The sequence below is a fragment of the Pristis pectinata genome, chromosome 4, assembly GCF_009764475.1.
Source record: "Pristis pectinata isolate sPriPec2 chromosome 4, sPriPec2.1.pri, whole genome shotgun sequence".
Lineage (NCBI taxonomy): Eukaryota > Metazoa > Chordata > Chondrichthyes > Rhinopristiformes > Pristidae > Pristis > Pristis pectinata.
In genome coordinates, this window is record NC_067408.1 from 30,795,208 (window position 1) to 30,811,355 (window position 16,148).

A 16,148-nucleotide genomic window follows, 5' to 3' on the forward strand; every position below is an offset into this window, starting at 1 on the left:
CATTTTAAATCCTAAGATTAATAAATAACAGCAGGCACTTAAGTTTAGTTTGTGATCCCAGAATATAAGAAAACCAAATACACACATCCATTTTTATTGAAAATGCAGGAAAATGCTACACCTAAAAGTTGAAGTAAAATACAATGGATTTATATATTGTGCTGAAACCAGAATAAACAAAAACAGAAAAGATACCAGAATCTCTAATACATGATGTAGATATATTCACACCCATTACTTCATGCTCAATCTATATCAGAGCTATTTTGCCACTTAATAATACTATCTGGGTTGAAATTGTAACTTTCTATTTTAAAGGAATATTATTGAACATAGCTGTTACAAGAAGCACATAAACAAATGCAGCTAAATTCAAAGAAAGATGGAGAAAAATTCATAATAAAAGTCCAAAAATACAAATAAGTCTTTTCTCATTGCAATGACTTAAAACATTGTAGTTTAAACTAATCATCTTAAAAGGAAAATAAAATGGTTGGAGTCAATTGACGCATACATAAAAAAATAGAATTATAAATAAATGATGAAAGCAACTGCGAAATCAAGGAATATGCAAGAATATGAAAGTTGCAAATATTGTTGCTTAGAGCCTGTAGACATGGATAGGAAAACAATTATTAACAATTTCCAAAAAAAGACAATTTATATCAGTGCTTGAGAAGGCAATTTATTTGAATTGCAAAATTGGTCACAGGGAAACTGATCACATGATTCCAGACGCAATGCTGAGCAAGTGCTACATTATCTAGAGGGCATCCTTCAGAAGGCATGTTCAATGACATTATATGATAATTCAGTATCATTGTGATTTGGGAATGCAGTTTGAATGAAGGATTTGCAGTTACTTGCAGTAGACGATCTTGGACTGAATGCCAAACTTGGCGCATATCAAGTTAGGTATGACATGCATCCAGCCCAACAATGCTAAACATTTTTCAGATAAACTTATTCTTCAAGTTCAGGTTACTTGCGTTCTTGTTCAAACAGCAGATGAAAATCAGTGCAAAAAATACAAGTTTGTAGTCAGTTCCCTTCTACTATAACGTCTGCAAGAATGCCTTCACCTGTTAACAAGATAACAGACATTTAAGTGTTAATAGCTGTTATAGATCTTCAACTGAACAGTTTAACATGAGAATGAACTAATTAGAAGTTCCATGAATGCTGAAAGATGCAAGCTATAAATAAAAACAATTGGACTTTAAAAAGAAAAGATCATCTCAAATGGTCAACAGACCTAAAATTTCTAAGTCAGCATTTTCCCTTCAATAAATTCCTGATTTTGGATCAGAAATTTTAAAACATCCAGAAGCAGAATGACAGGCACAACTTAGGTTTTGGTGAATCTGCATTTTAAGTCTGAACCAAAATATTTTCCTTTTTAAAAAAACTGGTTACCTTCCATTCCTGATTCACCAGGTGTTGAATTTTGTTTGGCTACAACCCTATGGGCAAATTCTGCTACCTTTATAAACCAGGCATCTTCTAGATTCGACAATGGATTGGAAATTGTAATCTCTACACAGAAATTTAATTTAAATTTACCTTTTCTAAAAGATCCTCTTGTTTAATCTTGTCATCCTTAAAATCTTCATTAACATCCAGCACCAAAACAGGGATCTCCTTCAAGTGTTCAAAGTCAACCCTGAAACAGGTCAACAATAAATCACAATAACTGCTCCAAGGATATTTTAGCAAAAAAAAGTTATATACATTTACAAGAAATTTTAATATACTATAAACTAAATAAGTCCTACTTACTTCATTGTTCGGTTATGAAGCCAAGATTCATGCTTATAATCTAATTTCTCTAGGTACTCCAACTCAATTCCTTGTTCCTCCTCTCGTCCTCTCAGATGAAGTCGCTCCATACATCTCTACCAAAGGGCAAGTGATAAAGTTCAGCTTTCAGAAAGCTTTAAAAAGTTAAAATTAGAGGAAAAGAAAACCACTGATCCTTACTTCGGGGTTTGCTCGTAGATAGATTATGGCATCCAATTCGATTTCTGAGCCAAATTGGTTCAATATCCAAGCATGCCAATCTTGGTAAATGGACCATTCAGTTTCATTGAGGTTTCCAGATTCAAACAAATTTGAGGCAAATATATACCTGTTTGGGGAGAAGGAAGTGATCATAACATAAACTCAGTATTCTAAAATAAAAATTGCTAAATATTAAAACTAATAAACAACATTAAATAATTTACAATCTTTTCAGAGAAGGCAATATTAGTGTAATTTTATATCCCTGAGCCAAAAAAGATATTATACCAACAGTTTGTCTCACCTGTCGCTGTATACAGATCTTTCAAAGAACTGTACAGGGTGTTCTGCTTCCTGAATTTTGGAGGACAATGGCTTAAGTTGTGCCCGAACCCTACTCAGGCAAGCGTAAGTTTGAAATGTGTATGCCCATCTACTTGGCTTGTCATAGAGCATCTGGAGGAGATTGCCACCACTCTTTTGGGATGTTGTAAGTTCCTTTTATGGAAAATTAAAACGAAAAGGAAGTTAGGGGCACTTTGTCTAAATCTATGTTCATAAGTTCCAAGTAATTCAGTCTCACAGTGCTGCATAGCAAAGAGAATTTGAATACCAGTCTCACAATAAGACAACAATTTTCTATTGCTCACCAGACATTAACAATAAGGAAGACTTGCAACTTCACCAATTTACTTGCAGACCCAGCAAACTTAACACCAAGTTTGATGAGATACCAAAAATACATCAAATAATTTTGTCCCAAATTTAGCAGGACAATTATTTCAGAAAAGGCAAACCAAACACTTACGTAACTTTCAGCCTCTTTTTAAAAAAAACTATTTATTTTCCGAATGGAAAATAGATGCTAATAATTGATTTAAAAGCTGAGCAAAATATATTAAATTTCATTTCTATTAAATACCTGGAATTCATTGTCAGCGGTTTGCACGTTACACCATTTCGCAATAGGTTCAGGAACAACTTCCCACTCATCACTGGCTCGTTCCAACATTCGAACAAAAGTAGATTTCCCTGCAGCTATTAGAATACATTAAGTGCAAGATTATCCATATAATTTAAACAAAAGCATCACAAGAATACATTTGCAAATATTCAAATGAATTTAACTCAAATGATTTAAAAGTCACAAGCATTTTAAACAATACACATCTTACTTTCAAAAATCCTGGGCGCGGTTACTTAATCGTTACCCAAATCAATGTTCATTACGATGGTGGGGCAGAATAACGAATTGACAAGGAAACGTCATTCAAGATAACAAAAAAAACAGAATAAGTTAAGATTTGGCCATTTTAGCTGGCTCAGAAACACAGGGGAATTGGTAGTGAAGATGTAAAGCTATCCTCAAAGCTGACCTGAAGGTTTCCCGCGCCATTGGCTTCTAGGCTCTGAGTTAGAATGTTGTTACTAAGTATAGAGTTTTACACCAGAATGAAAATACGTTTTAATTATTATGATTCAACATTATATTTGAGAAAACACACTTTCTCAAAAGGAAAATCTTTTTTGTAGCTCAGACAGTGCCACAGAACTTCCAGCCCGCCAAAAATACATGGCGCCAAGTTTTGGTCCTCATTCTATTCGATAAAAACAATCCAGAACTTATAAAATAATACCCCAAAAGAGGAGGTTATCACCATCATATATTCATTCTAACCAACGCGTTAACTTTAATTTGGGGACGGAGCCCAATCCAAACGCATTTATTTTCATTCTAAATGTAATCTACAGTATTTCACTCACCAATATTCCCTTCGATTGAAATCCTTTTTGCTCTCTTTTCAAAACTATCATTGAAAAGGGGACTGATGCACATTCTTTTTGGTGGAGTAGCCATCCTCTTTACAGACGATTCTGCAGCTTCTCTCTGTCGGCGCTAGAGACGTTTAAAAGTGGCGGGATCTGATCAGATGGCGCTAGCATTTGTACCGCCTTTTCCTGGTCGCGGCTCTTTAATGCACAATTGAATCCACCCCTCGGAACTGCGCAACCGGTGTTTCAGCATACATTATTCTCTATACTGCAAGCAATTACGACCAGCCTTCTTGTTCTCATATCAACCTAGAAAAATTGCAATCTCACAACGGCATTCCTTTAAAAAGGAAACGCGAAAAGAAATTCAAAATATTTCAAAGGAAAATAAAATTTCGAAAAAAAAGTGAGACTGATTTCTGTGCTACCTCACAGACCAGTTAGTTCCCGCCGGTGCCATAGACGGTGAAACATCCGGCTTGAATACTGGAAGAAAAATGCAAGTCGGTCTTTAATTAATGTTCTTAAAAGAGTAATTGTACCATAAACACCGTACATTACTAAGGTTTTATTTCAGGAAACCGGGTGTTTTTTTTTGTTTAGACTTAAAACTCATTACATTTTATAGTCAACCTATACTGTTACAACATTTTTGCTGCACAAAAAGAGACTATTCTGACCCATTAGGGCCATGCTGGTGATTCTGCCTTTTGCCATCATATCCTCATTTCATTTTTTTCCTTGATTGCATTGATAGTAGTCAACACAACTATGCTGTCTGGAATCTAGCCCAATAAAGGCCCTCTTTGGGTTATCAATGCCTGGATTATGTACAGCCTGTATATAAAACTGAGCATCCGGGAGACCAGCGGGATGGATTCGCTGGCTGTTGCGGGGCTGCAGGCATCTTCTGCCGTGTGGAAACTTGATTTGCAGCAATGTCTGAATAGCTGAGTGAAACGGCCTGGTTTAACCGCACTTTGCCCTTGGTTGGCCTATGTTCTTTTTTAAATATATTACCAGGCGGCCACATTTCCAACTTGCAAGTGTTTGGGTTCTCAAAAACAACCTTGTCATAAACTGGAGAGGACCAGTATATTAATCAATTTAGAGTCTTACAGCACAGAAACAGGCCCTTCAGCCCAACTTGTCCATGCTGACCAAGATATCTATCTACACTAATCCCATTTTCTTGCATTTGGCCTATACCCCTCGATTGCTTTCTTATACATGTACCTGTCCTAATACTTCTTAAAGTCTGATTATACCTGCCTCTACTATCTCCTCTGGCAGCTTGTTCAATAAAACCACCATCTTCTGTGTGAAAAACTTGTCCCTCATATCTCCTTTAAATATTTCCCCTCTGACTTTAAACCTCTGCCTCTAATTTTAAGATTCCCCTACCCTGGGAAAAATACTGTGACTATCTACCCTAATATATGTCCCCCAATTTTATAAATCTCTATAAGTCACCCCTCACCCTCTTGCACTCCAATCTCTCCTTGTAACGAAAGCCCTCCATTCCTGGCAACATCCTGGTTAATCTCTTCTACACTTTTTCCAGCGTACCACATCCTCTTCATAGTACAGTGGCCAGAACAGCACACAATATTCCAAGTATGGCTTAAATAATGTCGTGTACAGCTGCAACATGATGTCCTAACTCTTAGACTCATTACCCCTGCCTATGAAGGCAAGCATGCTAAAATACCCTATCCATCGGTGTCACAATTTTCAGGAAACTATGAACTTTCATCCCAAGGTCCCTCTGTATATCAACACTTTTAAGGTCCCAGCAGTTTACTGTATATATCCAGTCAGTATAAGATAACCCAAAATGCATTACCTCACACTTGTCTGGATTAAATTCCATCTGCCACCACTCTGCCCAACTTTGCTATCTATGCAGTGACAATATGCCCTCAGTGCTGTTTGGAAAGTTGTTTCAAGATTTTGACCAAGGAGTCGTAGATGAAGTGTTATACTTCCATGCAAGGATGGTGAGTGACTTGGAATAGCCTTCTGTGTGGTGCGTCCATACAGCTGCTGCCCACAACATTATAAGTGGGACAAGTTGTGGGTCTGGATAGCACTGTCAAAGAAGTTCTCGCAAGGTACCACAATGAATCTTGTCAGTGGTGCACACTGCAACCAGAATGTGCAGTAATAAAGGATGTACATGGCGGGGGATGGAGTGGGTTTAGGTTAGGTCGGCTGCTTTGGATATTTTTGTGTAGCTGGAGCTGCATTGGTAGAGGCAACTGGAGACCATTCTATCAAATTCCTAACATGCCTTGTGGATGATGCAATAACTGTGGAGTCAGGAGATGTGTGTCTTGGCATTGGATACCCAGCTTTTGACCTGCTCTTAGAGCCAGATATTTATGTATTTGTTGGAGTGGAGCTAACTCATAGGACAAATGGGAAACTGTGCAACCTACATCACTTCCACTCCAGATCCAAGGTTTTCCCACTCTCAGCAGTCAAGTTTCGTTAAGTAGCCAATGCACGTATATCTGTGAGTTCAAAGGCTAAACTCTTATACTGTTGCTGGATTTGAAAGGATGTGCCTTGCACTGAATATTCGCAGATCATAACACTCCACTCCTACCGTATAATAACACCCTCCCAACAAATGTCTTACAATAAGATCCTGGAAACCATGAATGATTTCCCAATATCTTGCGAGCCACCTCTCAGTGAAGGCAATCAACAAAGAGGAAATTCATCATTGCCTTCAGGGTACAAGCACAGCCTTTGGATAACCAATAATTTGAAGGTTAAGACCACAAACCAGATAAAGCTCATGGTCCACTGAACAACATGATTCCAGATACCCTAAATGCTTCCGAGACTTGGACTACTTAAAGCAGGCACCTCAAAGAACTTAAGAGATACCAACAACATTGTCTTCACAAGATCCTCTCCGAGCTTTAAGGCCCAAATTACACTCAGTTGACTCTGCTGGGCAGATGCTGTCACTTGCATGTTCGATACCAGAGTCCCAAAACACTTTACTCTGAGCTCTGTCATGGAAAGAGATTACCAACTGTACAAGAGGTTCAAGAATATTCTCAAACCTCCCTGAAAAAGTGCAACATCTCCATTGATTCCTGGATTTCCCTAGCCCAGGTGGAGAAGCAGTACTCTGATTGGCATAGAGAACCTTGTTTCCATGCTTCAGGAGCACAAACAATGGAAGGAGCGCACCACCTCACAAACTACCCACACACCCACCTCATCAAGTACCCCTTGCCCCATCTGTTGAAGAGTCTGTAATATTAACATTGGCCTTATGGGCTACCTCTTCCTGCAGAAATGGAGTGAAGCACGTCATCTTCCACCTTGAGAACTGCCTGAGAAATACGGTTACAGACCACACAAGGAATATCATTAAGTTGCTGAATTGTGACAAAACCCATCTGATCCACAAGTGCCCTCTGGGAAACATGCTAACACTTATCTAGTTGGTTTAGATGTGACTTCAGTCCATACTAAAGATGGTTATTTAACAATCCTCTGAAGTCACGTCACAAGCCACTCAGTTTTATCAAAATGCTCAATGGTTCAAGAAGGCCCTTCACCAACTTCTGAGTGAAAAGGGAGTTAGCAATAGATGCTGTTTTTACCAGCGATGCAGACATCACAAGGTCGAACAAGTGAAAAAGAGAGACCTAAAGAAAGAAATGCACTTAAAATGTCACAGCCTATGTTTTCTTTTAAAGGAATGGTTGGATACACTGTAAATTTGTAACATTTTCTAATTAATTTAGAATCCCAGCATCTGTAATTTTTCAGTTTTAAGGTTGGCAAATTGCATTTCAATAGCCAATTGATCATTCATATTTAAAATGCAATTATGTTGGCACAATATGTGGGCATCACAACAGGAATCAATTCTGTCAGAATTTCCAACATTTATATTTTATTTTAGTTTATCTGAACTGCATCCACATGTGAATACTTTCCAGTAGATGCTGCTGCATAACTAATTTTTTTCCTTCAAGCCTATAAAAATTAATGGGTTTCAGCTGCCTGGGCCCCAATCATTGAAATTCCCTTCCTAAATCTGTCTGAATTTACTTGTTTACTCCTTTAAGTTGCTCCATTGAGCCAACCTCTTCGATCATGCTCTTGCTCACCTGTAATCTGATCAATTTATACACCTCAATATCAAATTTTATTTGACAAAATTTCCATGAAACATTTTTGAACGTGCAAGTACATTACAGTCAACCTGTACCATTATCAAATTAGACTTTATTTTGCCTTTTCCTGAAACTATTGATTTACAATTGACACCCAAAATGCAGAAGTATCACAACAAAATCTGGCATTTAATAAGGCAGTGCCTTTAGTAATGTTGTTTTAAAGAAGCCTTATCAAATTCACAAGAATGAGAGCAAAGTGAATCAAGATGGAGACTGTAAGCACTGCAATGATTTTACTGTAACTGGGTAGGCAAAATATGGGTGAAACATGGTGCTGGAAAGTTTTAGAGATGGATTAAGATTAGGTAGTTGTAGAAGGGAATGGTGTGACTAAAGGTACGAGTTAGTATCAAGGTCTACTCTGCCATAACTGCTATTTGGGTAGGCCAAACCATTAAAAGTATTGCTAGATAGAGAAGCTTTAATAAATAGTAAGGTGTCGTTACCCTTGAATGAAGTTTCAGTTTAAAAAAAAATTAATCTAACCATTCACTATGATTCCTAGATGAGTATGTCACCACCATCACAGATTTTACAGAGGACCGTGCAGCAAAGAGGTCAATCTGGGTGTTCCCAAACTGGAAACCATGGATAAACTGAGAGACCCACTCCCTGTTGAAGCCCAGGACTGCAGCATTCAAATCAGGTGACTCTGACATATACAAGGAATCGACATACAACCTTCGTAAAACTATCAGGGATGCCAAGGGACAGTACCAGTCCAAAAATCAAATCCCAGACCAGCCGTCAGTTGACGCAGGGTTTACATGCTATAATGGGCTACAAAACAAAGTCAGGCAGCATCACCGACAACAGCGCATCCCTTCCCAACAAGCTTAATGCATTCTATGCATGTTTTGAACAGAAGGGGAATGGAACGTCACCACCCATGCCAGCAGCTTTCAATGCACCTGAACCCACAGTCACTGTCACAGACGTCAGATCAGTCTTCTGTAGAGTAAATCTGTGGAAAGCATCTGGCCCGGATGGAGTTCCCAGCCGTGTCCCTAGATCTTGCGCAGATCAGCTGGCGAGGGTATTTGCAGACATTGTTAACCTCTCCCTACTTCAATCTGAGGTTCCCACCTGCTTTAAGAAGACCATAATCATCCCGGTACCTAAGAAAAATAAGGTAATGTACCTTAGTGACTACTGCCCAGTGGCTCTGACATCCAACATCATGAAGTGCTTCGAGAGGCTAGTCATGGCACACATCACCCTCAGCCTCGACCCACTGCAATTTGCCTACCGCCAAAACAGATCCATGGCAGATGCCACCTCCCTGGCCCCACACTCATCTCTGGGGCATCTGGATAGTAAGGACACCTTACATCAGACTACTATTTATTGACGACAGCTCCACCTTCAATGCCATAATTCCAACTCATCTCCAAACACCTAGACCTGGGACTCAGCACCTCCTTTTGCAACTGGATCCTTGACTTCCTGACCAACAGACTGCCATCATTAAGGATAAGCAGCAACACCTCTGCCACGATTATCCTCAACACTGGTGCCCCACAAGGCTGCGTCCTCAGCCCCCTATTTTACTCCCTAAACATTCAAGATCGCGTGGCCAGATTCTGCTCTAACTCCATCGATAAGTTTGCAGATGACACCACCATAGTGGGCTGAATCTCTCAAATAATGATGAGTCGGTGTACAGGAAGAAGAGGCTAGTGGCAGTGGCACACTGTCATGACAACAACCTTTCCCTCAATGTCAGCAAAACAAAAGAGTTGGTCATTTACTTCAGGAGGGGGGGGGAGGCTTGCAGAGAGTTATGGATAGAGCTCAGCACATCATGAAAATCAGCCTCCCCTCCATCGACTCTGTCTACACTTCTTGCTGCCTTGGTAAAGCAGCCAGCATAATCAAAAGATCCCACCCACCATAGACATTCTCTCTTCTCTCCCCTCTCATCAGGCAGAAGATACAAGAGCCTGAAAGCATGTACCTCCAGGCTGAAGGACAGCTTCTATCCTGCTGTTATAAGACTTTTGAACGGTCCCCTTGTACGATAAGATGGACCCTTGACCTCACGATCTACCTCGTCATGGCTTTCCACCTTATTGTCTGCCTGCACTGCACTTTCTCTGGGTAACTGTAACACTTTATTCTGCATTCTGTTATTGTTTTTCCTTTGTACTACCTCAATGTACTGATGTGATGAAATGATCTGTATGGATGGCATGCAAAACAAAGTTTTTCACTGTATCTCAGTACATGTGACAATAATAAACCAATTTACCAATGTTATAAGATTATGGACAGCAACAACCTATTGGAAAGCAAATAGAATTCTTGAGAAGAACGTATAAAGTGCTGGTTACAGATTCTCAGAGGGCTATAGTTGATGGAGTGAGGAGGATAGGAAAGTGCTTGGTGAAATTATGATAAACACAAATCATATTATAGTCTCACTGAAGTCTATTCAACAATTGTCCAGCCTAAATCTCTGCAGACATTATAAAATCACAACTTCCTCTCTCTGTATTCCTTAAAGCACCTGAAAATGTTCACAATGACTTCTTTACTGAGATATTCTTGTTTCTGTTCTCCCTTAACCTGCCCAGGTTTTTATCCAAGGTAACTCTAGACAGTTCTACTTCCCTATTCTCCAAAAGTTACTCAGCACAACCTTTACACAAATACAGACTCTTGACCCCCCATTTCCTTGTATCTTGTGCACAATGGACAATGTTTAGTTGCTATAATGGCCATCAGTTTTTGGAACTCCCTACTCTCATTCCCACCACACGCCATGGACAAAACTTCCAATTCACCTTCCATGAACTTTATTCCAATTTTCTCATAGCACTTTTTTGAAACTCCTTAACATTCCTGCTACTGTTGACCAGTTCAGGCATTTCATCATCTCCACATGGTGCCAGTGCTATCAACAAATTAATCAGAACTGTTCCATTCAACCTCCTTTCAATTTCAAGCATACCACAACAGACACCTCATCATTAAAAGCAGTTGTTGTCGCTGCAAGAGAACAGCCTCTCATAATGAATTCCCATCCCTGCTTTTTAACCCAATGACCAGTGAAGCCACCTGAATACATGCAGCTTTTTTCAGGCAAATAAAGCACAAGCAGGGGTCTGACCCAGATTGAGCATACCCTGTGCTCATCAGAATGACTGAGTAGTGTACCAATCAACTTTGATCAAATTCTACCAAGACCCACTTCAGCCTCAGCTGTATTTGCACCGTAATTGAACAAAGATCAAGTGTTATCACCGTGGACACGTTTACCTTAGGGCTGTTCTCTTTCAAGGCCCAAATACACAGTACGAAAGGGGAAAACAACACACAAAATATCATCCTCATGCTTGCAGACTCATACTAGAAATGCACCAAACCAGAATATCTATGCACACTCTATCTTACCGCAGCAACAAATTGCTTGCTCAAAAAGGGAAACTGTCATAGTCATACAGGATGGATACAGGCCCTTTGGCCCAACAAGTCCTTGCTAATCATGGTGCCCACCCATCTTGTCCCAATTTCCTGTGTTCGGCCTATATACCTCTGAGCCCTGCCCCTCCATGTACCTATCCAAGTGCTTCTTAAATGATACTATTGTACCTACCTCAACCACTACCCTCTGCGTGAAAAAGTTGCCCCTCAAGTCCCTTTTAAATCTTTCCCCTATCACCCTAAATTGATGTCCCCTAGTTTTGGACTCCCCTACCCTGGGGAAAAGACTGCTACCATTCACTTTATATATGCCCCTCATGATGATATAAACCTTTATAAAATCACCCATCATTCTACACTCCAAAGGAATAAAGACCTAGCCTGGCCAAACTTTCCCTGTAACTCAGGCCCTCTAGTCCTGGCAACATCCTTGTAAATCTCTGCTGCACTCTTTCCAGTTTAACCACATCTTTCCTATAACAGGGTGACCAAACTATACACAGTACTCCAAGTGCGACCTCACTAATGACTTATACAACAGCAACACAGTGTCCCAACTCCTATATTCAGTGCCCTGACCGATGAAGGCCAGCGTGTTGAACATCTTTTTCACCACCCTGTCTACGTGTGATGCCACTTTCAATGAACTATGCACTTGTACTCCTAGGTCACTCTGTTCCATTACACTCCCTAGTGTCCTACCATTCATAATACAAGTCCTATGTTGGTTTGACTTTCCAAAATGCGTCACCTCACACTTATCTATATTAAAATCCATTTGCCACTCCTCAGCCACTTCCCCAACTGATCAAGATCCCCCTGTAATCTAGGATAACCTTCTTCACTATCAACACCACCTCCTAATTTCGTGTCATCCCCAAACTTACTGATCAAGCCACGTGCATTCACATCCAAATCATTTATACAAATAACAGGGGTCCCAACACTGACCACTGCAGCATACCACTAGTCACCGGCTTCCATTCCGACAAACAACCTTTAACCACCACCCTCTGCTTCCTATCTCTGAACCAATTTTGAATCCACCCAACTAGCTCTCCCAGGATTCCATGGGACCTAACCTTCCAGACCAGCCTACAATGTAGGACCTTATCAAAGGCATTGCTTAAGTCCAAACAGACAACATCCATTACCCTACCCTCATCTACCATTTTGGTTATCTCTTCAAAAAAAAAACTCTAAAAGGTTTGTCAAGCACGACTTTCCATACACAAAGCCATGCTGACTCCTCCTAATCAGACTCTGTTTATCTGAATGCTGGTGGATCCTGTTCCTCAGAATTTCCTCCAGTAACTTCCCCACTAAAGATGTCAGGCTGACGGGCCTGTAGTTCCCTGGCTTGTCCTTACTACCTCTCTTAAACAACAGAACAACATTAGCCACCTTACACTCTATGGGAACTTTACCAGTGGCTAACGATGAAGCAAAAATCTCTGCAAGGGCCTCTGCAGTTTCTCCTCTGGCCTCCTACTAAGTCCTAGGATGTACTCGGTAAGGCCCTGGGGATTTATCCACCTTAATGCGCTGTCAGGTTGCAAGTATCTCCTCCTAGGTAATATGAATGTTCTCCAAAACATCTCCACTAGTTTCCCTCATCTCTTGAGCAACCATAATTTTCTTCTCAGTAAACACAGAGAAATATTCTTTAAAAATCCTACCCATCTCTTGCAGCTCAAGACATAGGCAGCCCAGTTGATCTCTAACAAGACCTACTCTCACCCTGGCCACACTTTTCATCTCAATATAGCTATAGAACCTCTTGGGATTTTTCTTACCTACCAGATCCATCTCATACCCTCACTTTGTCCTCCTGATTTCCCTCTTAAGAGTATTCTTAATCCTTTTATAGTCATCAAGGGATTCACTCGTCCCCAACCTCCTAAACACATTGTATGCTTCCTTCTTTTTCTTGACCAGAGCCTCAATATCTCATCAGCCATGGTTCCCTAAACTTGCCAGATTTACCCTTCACCCTAACAGGAACATACTGCTCCTGGACTCTTGATATCACACTCTCAAAAGTCTCCCACTTGCCATTCGTTCTTTTCCCTTCAAACAGGCTCACCCAATTGATCTCCGTTAGATCCTGCCTAATTCCCCCCAAATTAGCCCTGACCTGGTTTTTTTTTTAAATTTTAAATTTTATTTACAGCGTGGTAACAGGCCCTTCCGGTCGCTGGTGCTGTAATAGCGTCGCGCTACGCTACCGTGCCTAACCTACCCTTTTCCATCACTATCTTGAAACTAATTAAATTTTGGTCACTACAGCCAATGTGACCTCTGACTGCCACTTCAGTTACTTGCCCTACCTCATTACCTAAGAGAAGGTTCAGTATTGCACGCTCCCGAGTAGAGCCCTCTATATATTAACTCACATGAAGAAAACTGACACTGTGCCAAACAATAGCCAAATCACCATTGTTTGCTTTTTAACGAGCTAACACCACCAGCTCATACACCTTTGTGGCTAGCTATGTTATGGCTAGCTAAGCAGAGAGGAAGCATCAGATGATGCCACATACCTCTATGTGGTCACCTCGCCCCACAGCACACAAATGGGGGATCTTGACAACAGATTTGTGAAACCTCACAGAGAGATATAAACAAAGCAACTTAGAGATTGCAACCCTGGGGCCATAAAGCCACAGAAAGGAACAACACAGAAACAGGCCCTTCCACCCACCAAGTCCACGTTGACCATCAAGCACATATTTACAGCAGTTCTACGTTAACCCATTTTATTCTTCCCACATTCCTCACATGGTCAACGTGGGCATGAAGGAACCTGAGCAGCTTCTTGCAGAGATGGACCAACCAGAAAGCACCAAAACCTTCTTCATATCTAGGTTGACAGGAGAAGAGCCTAAATGGCAAAGTGGTGATTTTCTACCAGACCAAAGATCTGTTACTCTGGCAAGAGGCAGATTATGCAACATTTTTGTTTGACTACTAATCAAGTACCTCCCCTCCATAGCACAAGAACATGCAATTTCACTGCTGAATGGACACAAAAGAACAAATCGCTTTTACTAAAAGTAATAAAGCTTCATTATATCTTACTCCCTTGCTAAAAATATTAACCATACCTAAAATTACCTTAGCAGACCTCAAACATCTCTTCTTCACAACTAACCACTTCTTTAAACACCACATGTATGTTGTTAATGGCATTCTTTTAATTTGAAAATGGAGGCCATCCAGTCAGCTGACCTACCGCTTCTTCCTCACCACTCAGTTCAGTCACAGGACCATTCCAGCCCCAATTCTCCACCACTTTTAAGTCACTCTGCTTGTACTTCCATGGTTTCACCAACTTATTTCTTATATTTCCTTGAATACCACTCTTTATCCAATTCTTGCTCCTTCACTAATCACACCAGTCTTCAAGTAAGCCAGCATTGATAACGCTAAAGGTATTATCTTCCAGTCAAAATTCAAAAGACTCCTCATTGACTCATCCGTCTCACTCACCTCTTCTAACTTTTCTCTCCCAAATGTATTGTCACTTCCCAGCTGCATACTAGCTGTTCATTAGTTCCTTGTTCACATTATTCTTAACTTTTTAACTTAACACTCAGACCAAAGTGATAAATAGTATCATAGCATTTCTGAAACCACTCCCTGGCCCTCCTTTTCATCTCAATTTTTGTGTAAATAATGCTGCTTTTCCTTCAAAGTTTGCTACTATCATCCAGCTGCTGGGTACTATCCTTACACAGTCCATTTCCATGAATTTGTTACTGGATAGAACACATCCAGGTGTGGTTTTTCTTTGTTTATGTACACCGTCTTAATAGAAGTCCCCTGAGAATTTATTCTTTATTTTTTTTCTCATCACAGTGTTGCTCCTTGTATTATCACCCACGACATGGGCTCAGCTCCTACATGTATTCTGACATTGCTCACGCTACTTTCTAACCATCTCTGACTCCTGATAAAAAAACTTAAGCACTTTTAAAATCTATCACTGGCTTTTTTCTAAACACAAACTCCAAAAAAATTCTTCATGAACTCTGTCTCTCAAACCTTGGTACACTGTCAGTTTAACCAATTCTCCAAAAAAAATGGCAGAAAATATTTTTATTAAACATCAAGAACTGTTCATCACTTACATACGTTTGAAATAAATGAAGCTACAATATGAACAATCCAATATTGCTTGGCTTAATTTTTGTTTGGAGTTTCTGAAACTAAAGATTTTGAAAGGAAATCCTTCTATTGCTTTCTTATCCTCTCTTATCTGCCCCTCAAGCCAAATATTATTGAAGCTCTTTTGAAATATGCTCTTTTTATAAGATCTACTTTTTAAAAATCTGCATAAAAATAATTTTAAAAGCACCTTGAATGTGCCACATATTAAAATAGATCTAAATAGCTCTAATAAATCTAGTCATCACATCCGTCTTTTTCCTCCATTTTCCATTGTATGAAAACCTTTCAAACAGAATGATTGGACGGAATCGTTACATTCATGAAAAGCTAAATTCACAAAGACATTTTCACATCATCCTGAACATTAAATCACAGTAGTAAAGACATTACGTGTACTGCATCTGATTTCCTTTTTTCCCCCACGAAGCACACACAAAAACAAATTAATAACGTAGGGAAACGGCTAACTTTCTTTAAAACAAAAGACCAGTTTGGCTTAGTCAACTCCCCAGCTCTTGTATTTTAAGGCGACACCATTGGTTTAAAATAGTCAAAAGGAAAGAG

General features: G+C 39.8%; 1 protein-coding gene across 1 annotated transcript; it reads right to left on the reverse strand.

Moving 5' to 3' along the window:
• Nucleotides 1-78: 78 nt before the first annotated feature.
• Nucleotides 79-16,114, reverse strand: zgc:110540 (deoxynucleoside kinase). The gene is made up of 9 exons (XM_052014860.1): nt 15,975-16,114; nt 4,203-4,260; nt 3,766-4,083; nt 2,924-3,039; nt 2,306-2,499; nt 1,981-2,128; nt 1,780-1,895; nt 1,564-1,663; nt 79-1,082 (listed from the first exon to the last, which is right to left on the reverse strand). The coding sequence occupies exons 3-9, from the start codon at nt 3,857-3,859 to the stop codon at nt 1,056-1,058; spliced, it is 795 nt and encodes a 264-aa protein (XP_051870820.1). The 5' UTR covers nt 3,860-4,083; nt 4,203-4,260; nt 15,975-16,114; the 3' UTR covers nt 79-1,055.
• Nucleotides 16,115-16,148: the final 34 nt, after the last annotated feature.

What these genes read in the sequence shown, in the direction of transcription:
- zgc:110540 (XM_052014860.1), bottom strand. Translation starts at nt 3,859, where the DNA reads ATGGCTACTCCACCAAAAAGAATGTGCATCAGTCCCCTTTTCAATGAT. An exon ending in TTCAATCGAAGGGAATATTG is followed by an intron (nt 3,040 to 3,765) that starts GTGAGTGAAATA and finishes GTATTCTAATAG; the next exon opens with CTGCAGGGAAATCTACTTTT. An exon ending in CTTCATAACCGAACAATGAA is followed by an intron (nt 1,664 to 1,779) that starts GTAAGTAGGACT and finishes GACCTGTTTCAG; the next exon opens with GGTTGACTTTGAACACTTGA.